General features: G+C 38.1%; 1 protein-coding gene across 5 annotated transcripts in view; it reads right to left on the bottom strand.

Annotated features, from left to right (window-relative positions):
• The window catches only part of auts2a (activator of transcription and developmental regulator AUTS2 a), a 306,284-nt gene extending 293,432 nt beyond the window's left edge, over positions 1 to 12,852 (bottom strand). For 4 of the 5 annotated variants that reach the window (XM_063894509.1, XM_063894508.1, XM_063894510.1 and 1 more), the window contains exon 1: positions 12,565 to 12,683. Coding sequence is in view for 1 of the 5 variants with exons in the window: in XM_063894507.1 (XP_063750577.1) it covers positions 12,565 to 12,852 (288 nt within the window). In the remaining 4 variants the exon portion in view is untranslated. Of the gene's footprint in view, positions 1 to 12,564 lie in introns of all 5 variants that reach the window. The other variant, XM_063894507.1, reaches the window with a different exon arrangement.
• Positions 12,853 to 13,071: the final 219 nt, after the last annotated feature.

The raw sequence follows: 13,071 nt of genomic DNA, 5'->3' as shown, positions 1-13,071 counted from the left end.
AGGGTTTGACTGTCTGGTAAACCCGATGAGGCTCAAGCTCACAGACAAAGCTTAAAACCTCACAGGTGTAGGAACAACTGAGTGGATTGATCAATTTAACTGATGCTTTGTCTCACGTTGAAGAGGTGAGTGTGTTTTTTAGTGGAGGAACAGCAAATCAACCCTCTGTCTGTTCACCCAATGCCTGAAAAAACGTTTTTACTGAAGAGACGCATTTCTATTAGACAAAGGCAAATTTGAGGTGACTCACCATATCCTTACTATCCTTCATTACATATTTCCCTTTACCTTCACAGTAGCCTCGGGCAACTGCACTACACGACAAGTGATTGAAACACTCCCTATTGCAGGACCCTACGTTTTTGAGTTATATTTTCCTCATAACATTTTCTCATCTCCATTAACTAACCTTACTTATTATTGTAGCAATTTCTTAATCAGCATAATCCATACTGACTGTTCGAAGGAGAAACTAGAAGTGCATATTTTGACCGTATGAATTGTACAGCAAGAGTAAAATCCCGTTTAAGCATCAACTATTTTTTATATTTTGATACACACAAATACAAATTCTCCGGTTAAGGTACTCCAGTACAAGGTTTTTCAGCTCTACCCAGTTTTAGGGTCATTGTAAATGAAGTTGGTTAAAGAGTGAGCAGCTTGTCCGCCAAACATGACATTTGAAGATGTGGTAGGCATCTATTTTAAATGTTCTGGCACTGGGAAGAGCATATGATAAATCAATAAAATAATTAGCAGTGCAATCCTTAATTAGAGTCATTTTTAGCTTTATCCCTAATGAATAGAAGGAATCCACTAATGCCAGTACAAAAGGAATTACAATGCAACAATGTCTTTTTCTCTGTCATGAGTTATTTCTCATGGGATCGATATTCTGGAGGAGTCAGAGAGTTCAGCTAGATGTGATCCTGCAGAGCAGATAGATGAGGGGTGGGGGCTAACTGTGCTTTTACATTTACAGAGGGTGGAAATCTTGTATTGACACAGCATGGGCACTACACATTCAGGCTTCTGGAAATCACTCACTGTCATTCCCACGACTGACTCACCACCAGCATAACAGGATAGATGTGACGAAAGAGGCTTACGCACTGGTAGCACACTCAGTCTGTGTAATTAGCAGCCTTTGGTTATTGCAGCATGCACTACGGGGAAACTGCACAAACAGGAGAACGTTAACAGACTATTGTATCAAATATAATGCCTTATCGTGGGGTCTGCTGGCTGAGTGATAAGGCTTGTGTGGATAGCCCACCGGCTGTTTCCACTCTCTGCTTTTACAGTACAGCGATACCCTATTAGCTGGTAAAACTAAATCCAGCCTAAAACCCTGCCCTGCTACAGTGTATGTGTGTTTGTTATTGTGTGCCAGCATTTGTGTGTTTACATGCTTCAAGCACACCCTGGGATGTGTTAAATCAACAAAACCATGCTGGCATTTAAATAAGAGCACCTTTTGTCGAAGCATAAGCCTTCCATTTATAAACTCTGCAAAGGATTAATAAAAAACACACTACCAGGGGAATGATGCCGTACAGTGTAGATGCAAGTGCATGCAGGTTTTGGTGAGCCATAACCCCCTACCCCTTCAGGGTATACAGTCAGTCCATCCAGCACCCTGCAACAATAACCTGCCTCAGCTGTAATGAAGAGCGTCACACTTGTGTCCAAAGCAGTGCATTAAAAGAAGAAACAAACCTCACCTAAAAAAACTCAAATTAAATATTATAGTTTCATTACATTTCCTCAGTCTATGAAATATCATTGAATTGGTTGGCTGCTTTTCCATATTTACTTATTAGCCCGAGCTTATCTAGTTGAGCATAAACCTTTTCCATCACTGCCAGTAGCAGATTGTTCATTATAATCATGTTAATTTTGAAACCTTGCAAAACTGTAATTTATCCAGGACTCCACTGCTCTTCTCCTTTTTCACTGTCTTTAACTCTCAATCAGAGGAAATACAATTGTTTTACATACATGAATGCTGATTTTGCTACTATCTCACATGAAAAGCTGTTTTGTTGTGTGCGATTATTTCACGTTTTATTTTCAAGTCATCAACATTATCTAATGAGAAATTCAAAGATGTCAATCTAAAATAATAATTCCCTCACAGGGAGAAAATGTTTGTGTGATAATGTTTGATTATCATTTAAAACTGCTTTCTGCATAACTTAACAATATGTGAGGGCATTATTATAAAAAAAAGAGACTATTCACAAAAAAATATGATGCCTGCACAGTATGCAGTACTCTGACAATACAATGTACAATAGTCATTCGAGCTACAGCCAGTCTTAGGTTCATCACTAACAGTTTAGCCATGATAGTTAAGATATGAGAAAAGTAAAAGAAGTTGTCAAAAATATTTTCAACTATTTTAAAAAATAACCATTGGATATACTGTAATACACAAAACAGCTGTCAGATGATAACTTGTGAAGAAACTAATGAACAAAACGCAAAGCTGTAATTTGCTGGAAAATAGTCCAATTACCAAGTGTGTGGTTTTTTAATGAATTCTTAAGCAAAGTCCTCCTTGGGCAAACACTTGTCCACAGTGACTTTTTCTTTAAGATGTGTTATTTGTGGATGAGATGTTGTGGGATCTGGCTTTCTTTTCTCTTTTCCCCTCAAGCAAAAAGGCACATGAACTGCAAAGCACTTACTGAAAACAATACAAGGCTGTGTTTTCATTTGGGGTAAAGCTCCGGATCCTTTAGGCTTTCCGGAGTGTAGCTGTCCCCGCTGCACACACTTACACAACACCGTCTGACTTTACTCTCTCTCAGACACCATGAAGTATATTTTCTGCAGTCTCTTTTTCTCTCAAACACCAACAGAGGAAAACACAAAGGCATGTACACTGGGATCAATCGAAGTACAGACTATGATTGAATCAGATTTCCTAATAGTTTATCTTTAATAGCAGCTTTTTTTCAAACTACTGGCATGGAACGTAAGTGCACCACGTTAATCAGGTATTTAAGCATTCATTAACATAAACAATTATTAGTTTTACAATAAGTGAAATATGACATTTGTCTTGTTTGTTTTAAGATATTAAGCACATGTTTCATGATTGTAAAGATATCATAGAATTGTAAAAATTGATGCTAAAATCAACATGCAGCCAGAATCGGTGATACTGTTTGCTGATATATTTCATGGGCATAAGATGGCAGTGTTATTTTGACAGGCTCTTAAGTGGAATTTGCAGTTTAACAGTCAGCTACAACTGGTGGATTAACAGTGCACATTTTTTGATTAGTAATGATACAGTGTTAAAAAGAAAAGCTATAAGTATTGGATGAATAGATTGGTAGCAGATGTGAAAGCTCAAACTACAAGTCTTTATCCAACAAGTTCTACTGTAACTGTATTCCACTGGGTGAAATATCAAATGCCACGTCCAAAAGCCACATGTTTTTAAGTGGATGGCCCAAAACCATTTTTACAGTGGATGCCGAACAGAGTGCATAACACGGCTAACTGAAAAGCTGTATCCAAAAAGGGACCGAAGTGACTCGCAGTTACATTCCACAGAAAACCTCCTACTGAGCATCTAGAGCAGTTATTTCCACAGGCAACAGAGATGACATCATACATGGAGCCTTTAATTAGTATTTAAACATCATCTGACCTGAAAGAGATGAAACTGCATCCTGTGCTACATAGCCCAGCATGGGGAAAACTAATGTGCTGGGAAAAAAGCAGATTGTTCAGTACTAGCTGCTATGATATACACCAATTTTCAAAATATTGCAAAAAGCTTTTGATTATGGAATATAGTCTGGCATTCAGTCCAGGGTAAACACTTCTTTTTTTTAAAAAGAACTGAAGCAGTACAGGCTTTTTTAGCAAAGCTTATCTGAGTGCGGGCTTGGAAACAGATGGAAATAAAACAGGGGAAGGCTGGCTCTGGTTGAAAGAAGGATCAGAGAAGTGACGGGGGATCAGAGGTTCAAAGCTGCAGGTAGAGATCTCAACAGGGCTCGGTCCACCAGCATGTGGTGCAGTCACACACACATTCTTGAACACACCATCATTAGTGTGCAGTTAAGCAGGAAAAGGGTCTTTTGTCAAGTAAGAAAAAAAACCTGTCCAAATTCATCATCATGGTAGCCATTAAACACTAAAGAGAGAGTGGCCAAAGCTCTACTTCAGAGATGGCATTTTACAATCAACCTTAACCAACATTTATCTTTTCCCTCCTCACATCTGTCACTGGAACCTGCCAAAAGAAAAACAAAGGTGAAATGGGAAAGAGAGTGGGCTCAGCTAGCTGGTGCCTCATAGATCAAGAGAACTACATTTTTCTTAACTGAGGCAAGTTAATTATACCAGGATAAGGGTGTGATTTGCCTCATACTGGGATAAAGATACACAATGATTTCATTTCAGAGCTGTATGCTACATTAACAAGTGTCAGGGAGACTTGGGTCTTAAAGAGCTGGATCCATTAATCCAGTGTTCTTTAGCCTCTCCGGGTGTGCCATTAGCAAAAGCTTTGCCGTTAATGTAGACATAAATTGATGGTAGTCTCTTGTTCATTGGTATTGTCACTCATAAATCTCTGCAACAACAGCATTCAGTCTTTGCAAATAAGTTTTACACAGTACACCAACTGAAAATGGACCGGGAAACACATTTTCATTTAGCATTCTTATGCATGATTGACATTTTAAATCATTTTTAACAAAAATAGCATCCATCTTGAACCTGAAATTTAAAAAAGTTGTACAGTAGCATGTAAAATAGGCCAAATGCACACACTATTTCAGTTAACTAATTAGTGATGATGGCATCTAACATGTTGATGGAAGTCGCTGCTTAATGAATAACAGTTGTATTTGCCACACTCTCTCACTGCCTCCGAGCAGCATTTCTAAGCAACAAGAGAGAACTGACGTCGAAATAACTTACCAAAGCACCGTTTTGACACTCATTCATGCTATAAATAGTTATGAAAGACTTATGGCCACATAACAGAGGATGTTCTACCGGCACTGTATCGTTGTAAAGTGGGTGGTAAGTGCATACTCGAGAGCAACAATAATTTAGAGTAGAATTATGCTCATTTCGAGGCTTTTCTTGGGAAATACTGATTATTTAATGAATTATTGATTTAAAACAGTTAACATTTTATAAGTTACCAATTCCCTGTGGCTAAAATCTTATTATAAAATATGTTCATGAGATGAGATTTGAAGACAGATCATAACTTTGCCTCGTTGTAGCATCCTTTAGTCCCATTTATTTTGCTGTGTGTCATCTTCAAACATTAATGCTGCTTGTGGCACTTTTCCCCTGACGCAGAGCTATTTGTTTTGCCTGAGTACATACGAGCGCACCGGTGTCAGATTCTGCCTTAATGAGTGAGTTTAGGGTGGCGGTTTGGGGCACGTGACTCAGGTGCTTATGAGCCTTTCCACCAGCATGACAACAATCCAAACCTGAGCAATTTGCATTTTATACGCAAGTTAAGGAAATATGAAGTAGAAAGAAAACTTAACAACCGTCTTCACTTTGTATAATAAAATCAGGCTTCTGTCCTTACTTGAATACTTCCTATATCTTTTTGAATGTGACCTTTCACCTTATATAAATATAAATCTGTATTTATGATGCGATTTAATGTGTTTGTAAGCACCTCCTACTTTGGCAGATGCAGATCTTGAAAGCATCCTGAGTGGATTTCATGCATTGTAGCTCTGTGCAGTTACATTCCAATCACAATTGGAACCATGTAAGTGACAGAAGGAAAGGCTGTCACAGTACCTGAGGCTGGGAAATGAGAAATCTGCCGGAAAAGATAACGTCTGAGTTGTAAAGCATGTAACATGGTTCAATATTGCAGACAAAGTAAGTCTTACAAATGATTTTGCATCTACGGCATTAAATGTCTACCAACAGCATCAGCGAAGGGACACCACAATAGACTACCTGCTAGAGGGGTCGGTTGGAAAGCCAAGATACTGAATGTACAGTGGTAGGAGATCAATGAGGCTTTAACTAGGGCAGCCCTGATCCTTTTGATGACTACACACTCACAAAGGCTTGATAACCGAATGCTGTGAGCCTTCCAGAAATCCCGAAAAACAGAGATGATCTATTTTGCTTTTTACTTTGAGAGATGACATCTTATTTCATTGATGTGTCATTCACTGGGCTACAGCACATTAATGCATACCATATATCACTCCCTGACACCTTCAAAATGCAGCCAAATGAATATCTGCCACTACTGCTAAGTGAATGGAATAAATATTGTACATGTGTGGAAGGTGGAAAATTAATTAAAAGGCAGGAAAAGTGGTGTTATTCGCTTGACAGGAATATCTGTCAAGGCAGCGTGGCACAAGGAGAGCCGTCAAGAAAAGAAAAAAGCTTTCTCCAAAGGCCACCTTGTTCATCAACATGAATTCTCTCAGGAACAAAGCTGTAAGAAAATCTGGATTGATAGTTATGTGTCTTAATTGTTTGAAATGTCATTCTTTTTTAGTTTTTTGGAAACAAGCCGTCAATACATTTGATTTCACATTAGCCTCTTTCGTACAATGAAGTCCCAATCAATGTGTTCCTCTCTGCCTGCACTTACAAGTCCTCCGCCAGGCCGACTTCTGAGAGCTGTGCCAAAGAGAATCAATTGCTTTTGAAATTCTGGCAAGCAGAGAGCTTACTTACAAACAGCATACAAGACAAGAAAAATGCCATACCGTCAAACTGCAATTCATCATCTTTATTTGGCCAAATGTGAGAGGAATGCCCTTTGCTGACATAATTATTACTGCAGTTGATCCTTCCAGCTAAGTACAGAGTCCTGTCCTTAACTTCACTTTAAATGTCAATAGCCATTAATTAGCTAACTGTTATTTGTTATTTGAAGGTCTGACAACTCATTAATGAACCCATTATCATTTTGTTCTTCATACCACCTCCACCATCCACCCACACGCACTGATGACTCAACTAAAAACATGACCTATGATGCTCCACTGTGCCCTGGTTTATGTGCCCCTTATACAACGCCACTGTTGATGTGACATACGGGGTCAAGCTGGTGCACACAATTAAATAACTAAAGAATGCAGAAAAGGTCATAAATAGGAAATGGCACATCATTGGAACCAACAAGGACCTGCTGGTGCATCAGTGGTACTGAAATGCAATGTAAAGCACAGGCAGAGGATTGCCACAGCTCTTATGGAACAGGTTTTCCACCAGCAGACACATGGTTTATGCATATCCCTGTTATGGACCTTTTGTTAGTTTGATGTAAAGCCTTCAGTGAAAAGCATTGAAGCTCTCTGTAATCGATTGCCTTTCCCCTTGCTCTCTCTGGTGGTCAGGAGCTAGTAGGCTGCTATTGTGCGGTTCGGCATGACATGTTAAATCCTGTGATTGTCTGCAACCTGATGCAACCATTCAATATCATTTACAAGAAACCAAAATCGGTTTAGCACATATCTCCCTGTGAGTTTGCACGGGAAATGAAACTAATTGTGTTAGTAACTTTAAATGTTTTGCTTGAGTAAAGCTAATTAAACAAAATGCCAACAAAAAAACAGACTGTCAGTGACGGTTTCAGAAAACAGCTAAAAACACTTCTGCTCATGGTCCAAAATCCACAGAGGATTTATCCTCTGGCGCGGAATATATAATATAGCTTTTTGTTTCCAGACATCTTAATAATACCTTCATCTGGACCATCTATTGAATCTATTTTCTTGGGTGTTGGTGTTTACAACTAATTAAGATAGAGGGGAAATCTTTTAGAGGAACAACAAAAGCTGCAGGAGCTCTGTAATGAAAGCCTTTCCAGACTCCATAATGACAAGTCAGAGTAAAACAGACACTGCAAATGTACTTGTTTAAAAAGTACTGCTTTTATGCATTTCATCGTATTATCACAGGCAGTCAATCATGTAATAAACTGCTGTTAACCTGCTGAGAAGGAAGATGAGGATGTTAAATACAAAAAATGCACAATTAGTGAATATTGTTTTCATTTCTTATTCGATTAAATGTAGACAACTTTAGGTTTGGGAAAATGAGCACAAAGAGCTAAAACTCTAAGCGGGGAAGGGCAACAACAGTCCGAGATTGTAAAATCTTTTGAAGTGCCTAAGCTCAACACACTGTCACACTTAATAGCTCATTATATGTTTTATATTGATATGTTATGCTTGAAAAAACTACAATGTGAATCAACATAATTATTTTCCAATCAATATAAGCTCAAAATGCCTCAAGCTACCCATTGACTTCTGGCACCTTTTACGTCTGACAAGAAAAAAACAGCCATATGATCATATGTTATGAGAATTCTATCTGTTTATTCACTGCTAAACAGTTCATCTGTAGCATGGTTTTGTGCTCACATTTGTAATTAAATCATATGCAAGTATGAATAGGCCTATTATTATAATGTGTTTATCATTTCAAAGAATGTAGAGTTAGATCTCAGTTTGGATCGATTACAGCTAATATGGAGGATTTTACTAAGAGCATTGTAAAACTTCAGAATCATTTATTTGCAGCGAGTATTTTAAAAGCACATTCTGTATCCTGCATAAGTAAAAAGCAAATCATTGTTATATTAAGACTTGGCTGTAGGTGCCTAATACTAATCATAAAAAGGTCAAAGAAAATTCACCAAAAGCAGTTATATTCTTTATGATTACCAAGAGTAACTTCCTATTCATCTGCTGTTAACAATATTCCCACATGGGTCAGTTACTCCAAACACCAACAAACGGCCCGATAATCAACACAACAAAATGTTGTAAGAAATGTTGAAGTGCCTGATCATGGAGTTGTCAGTCCTGAGACTGCAAAAGAGAAAAGGCAAAGCTAAGATATCAGCATGCCCAGGAAAAGCAGGCCTGGGAGCATTGTAGCTCCAGCACTGTGGTGACAGATGGAGAGCACTAGCATATACCTCCAGGGGTCTGACCTCATCAGAATTTAACTTTACTCAGACAGAAAAAGAGACACCGGTGCTATGTCATGCTTTTGCATAGTCCTTCATCACAGTGTGGTAAAAACATAAAAGGAAAATATAGGTGACAAAATAAGGTTGTAAAAGGAAAATCCCCACCCACATTACCTATATTACATACGGAGTTTAGGTAGGTAAGGAAACAGAACATTTACTGTACTGAACATATCAATATCAAACTGAAAATAAATGACTAAGCTTTACAGCCAGTGACAATTATGATCATCAGTTGAAAATTAAAGCGAGGAAACAATCTTGAATAATCTGAGTGGGTGTAATCTTTTGTATTTCTGAAACAATCAGTTTATGAAATTCTTCAATAAATGGTCATCGTAGAGTCATAACAGAGGGACACACAACACGTCTGAATTTCAAATATATCCTATTGGAGAATTTTATCCTAATTAACTTTTATTTATTTAATTTTGTATCAGCCACTTGCTGATTAACCTTCAGTCATAATGTTAACAGTCACATCAGAGAGCTGCCAAGTAAAGTTGTCTTCTATTTAGCCTGTGACCAGCTATAATGAGTAAGTGGAGGTCAAGTGGTACTTCAGAGGCAGTAAGGGTGGGATGTTAATTCTTATTCCATAACTACATATAAGACTGATCTTTGCATCACTAACCTTTCAATCAGAAGCCTGGCTTCTTAGCCTGACTGATCCCACGGCAGTGTTGGATATAATGACCCTTCATTTCCACCTGTTTCTCTCAGACCAGAGCAGGGCCAGTATGGAAACAGGGGACAATCAAATGAATCTCTTGAAGAAAAAGAGGTAAAGATTCTCTCATTCCAGCATCTACTGTATAAGGATTTGCTGCTTTGTTTGTGTAATAGTAGTGTAAACTAATCTTAGCATGTGGTAGGAGGTTTGTGGTTAAACGCCATAGTCAAGAGCTTACTTTCAGTGGTTTTGCATATACAAATATGAATCTCCAACTTCTGTTATTCATTTTGTCATTACATTTTGGACACAAGGCGTCAAACTGCTAAAGTTCTCTATGTACTATGTAAGATGTGACACAAAACAAAATCGCCATCTCCCTTCAGTTCTGTATGATATTATACTGTATTATTACGCTGTCACATATTTGCACACACAAACATGAGTATATATTTCTTTCTTGCTCATACGTGAACTGAGCATTTTTATTACTCTATAAAATTATATTAAATCTCCCAGTATAAACACTGTTGTGTAAGAAGTGCCATTCAAATTACTGTGATTTGAAATGACTGTAATTCGATATTCTAATATGCTTTGATTTACAAGTAATTTGGTTAACTTCAGTAAAAGGTTAAAACTAAAACCATAGGGTAATTTAATGTTAAAATATTTTCTACAAAAGAACATTAAACTGTAAATCAGTTACATCAGCCTTATAAAAGGCAACAACATCATTTCCACATCTATTAAATATTCATACATTTATAGAACATCATGCTGAATGTTTTATTAAAAACCATGAATACTAACTAAAATATCCTAATTCCATTCAATGATATACTGTACTGACACGGATTTGGGGTTAGCTTTATAATATGTAATATAAGATTCATATAAGGATAGATGAAACGTGATTAATACTGTATATTGCCCTCAAGAGTGATCAGTTTGATTAACTGTTGACATCAATATGTGTCCTCTAAAGAGACCCTCAAACTGTAATTATCAGTGCCTTAGCAGACTGACGCAGAAAACATTAATGGAAAGAACAAAAAAAAGGCCAAACAAAACAAGAATAAATAGAAAGACGTGCACGCTAAAGACTGTCACAGTTATTCTGAATAAATGACACTCTTGAGATGTGAAAAAAGTTGATCTGATTATCAAAAGAGGTACAGCAAGGACAAGTCAGTGCTACTGTACATATCCTTGAGATGGGTAACGCCAGCCAACAAGAGATTATTATCACAGTGCATATATTAGAAAGTGCAAGTCAGGCTGTGTTATCCTAGTACGTCCCTGAGTCTCACCTTTAAAAGTAACAAACTATTTTCATATTATGCAAACAATAAGATCAGGGTGAACACGATACTAAATGCTTAAAATATTTGATGCAAAGCTTACAGTTGGATTGGTAATATTTAACCCTAACCCAAATTAACAATACCCCTTCCATGGTATATGTATGATTTAAAAGCAACATTTGAAGTGGTAAACACACTAATGCAAGGGCCAAGCACTCTGAGTGGTGTAATGAGTAGAAAAAAGGTATGCAGAAGGAAAACCCATAATGTAATATATATGTTTGGCCGTCACAGACCCCTAAGTGTTGTGTTAGACAGTGCTTTACATCAGCATTAACCGAAAACCAACTGAAGGAAAAATGGTTCCAAAAACTTGCAAAATCTATGTTAAAGAGCACTGAGGCTGCTCTGGCTCATGTGTCCCAACACCTTACTAATGTCTCTTTTGGCTCATTTTTGGTACCAAGTAAATTAATGTATTTTGTATTCCACTGTGTGTTTTTAAGCCAGTAGAGGCACGATTCTGAGACAGTTGCTGCTTGAAACGGCTTTGACACCATCTTCAACACCATGGTGTACGCCATAGCATAGGTGTTGCGTGATGCATTGTATGGCACAGATTCTTAGCTTATTGGTTGGCGTAGTGTATAGCAAAGTGTATGGCATAGTTTATGTAGTCTATAGCATAGTGAATGTTGAACATGGTGTACAAAATACATCCTACTTCAGTGTGATATGTCATCATGCTTGCAATCCTAATAGGAGAAAATAATACATTTCGAGCAAACCGAATGTGGATGATTTATGCATCCAATTCATTGGATGTTATGTGCATCTCTATTAGCTTGGAAATAAAAAAAATAACTTCTTCCTCAACTATTGGCTCAGCTCGCTAAGAACCTGAATAAACTAAAAGTGAACCAGATACCAGATACTAACCACAACTTTGGCTAATGGAAAAGGATAAAAATGAGAGTCTAGTTGAGTAGAACCGAGTCGTCAAATGCAGAATAAATGTGCCTTAAGAAACTTTTGATTTGTAATTTCGATTGTCACCAATCTGTTAGTTATCATTATAAACAAAAATGGCAGAGGTGTTACATACTGTATAATACAATTGTTGGAATGCAGCTTGTGCTCCGTTTGCAATCCAGAGAAAATGGATAGTCAGTACACAGTAAATGACTCCTACTCTGAATAAACTAATGTAACATAGATCAAATAGCTTTTTTGCACTACAAACATACCTGAACATCCCTCATCTGGTGTAAGGCTTTGCTGGAAAACTCTTGTTGAAAACCAATCGAGAGCATTACACCAAAGAACAGACTCTCAGTGACACAGATAGAAATCTCTGGCTGCAGCGCTACATTTAAAGCTACATCTGTTCAACTCCAGCTCACACAACAGCCAAATATGCAGACAGGAGCCAAAACACTTGGCCAGCCAAGTCAGAGAAGCACACAATAACAAACACATATTTACACAGTGTTACAGATTTTCGACACGATTGTCAGGCAAAAACTCAACACACACCACGTATAACAGAGTGTTTTACTCACCTCCAGAGCCTCCAAGGTGACGAATCCTGTGATGGAGAAGCCATCGATGATGTCCTCCTCAGCAGAAGTAGAGTCCTTTCGCTTCCTTCGTGGGGGTCGAGGGCGGGACGAGGAGGGTTCCCTGTTGCCCTCCCTCTCTGAGTCAGATGAGAAGCGAAAGACCGAGCCCTTAACATGGTTGTTCTTTATCCCATTTGATCTCCTGTCTCGATCCCTCACCGACCTTGACTTCCTCTTCTTGCGGAGGCCACTAGATCGAGGGCCATCCACGCCCTTCATGGGTAGCATCCAGATAAAGCACCTCTTACAGAGAAACAAACTCTTCAAGAGCCAAACACTGGCACTGCTTGACCTCCACTTGTCTGGAAATCCCAGAAGAGAATCTCCACAATATCCAAGCAAATGTTATTGATGTATTATATCCAAGGTAACCATGTAATATCCAACAGATGAAACCTTTAACAGGTAACACAAAAATGCATCGAGTAACTGAACCAAACTAGGTTC

The sequence above is a fragment of the Eleginops maclovinus genome, chromosome 11, assembly GCF_036324505.1.
Source record: "Eleginops maclovinus isolate JMC-PN-2008 ecotype Puerto Natales chromosome 11, JC_Emac_rtc_rv5, whole genome shotgun sequence".
NCBI lineage: Eukaryota > Metazoa > Chordata > Actinopteri > Perciformes > Eleginopidae > Eleginops > Eleginops maclovinus.
Note: the sequence above shows the minus strand (reverse complement) of the source record. Positions and strands in the feature narration are given on the sequence as shown.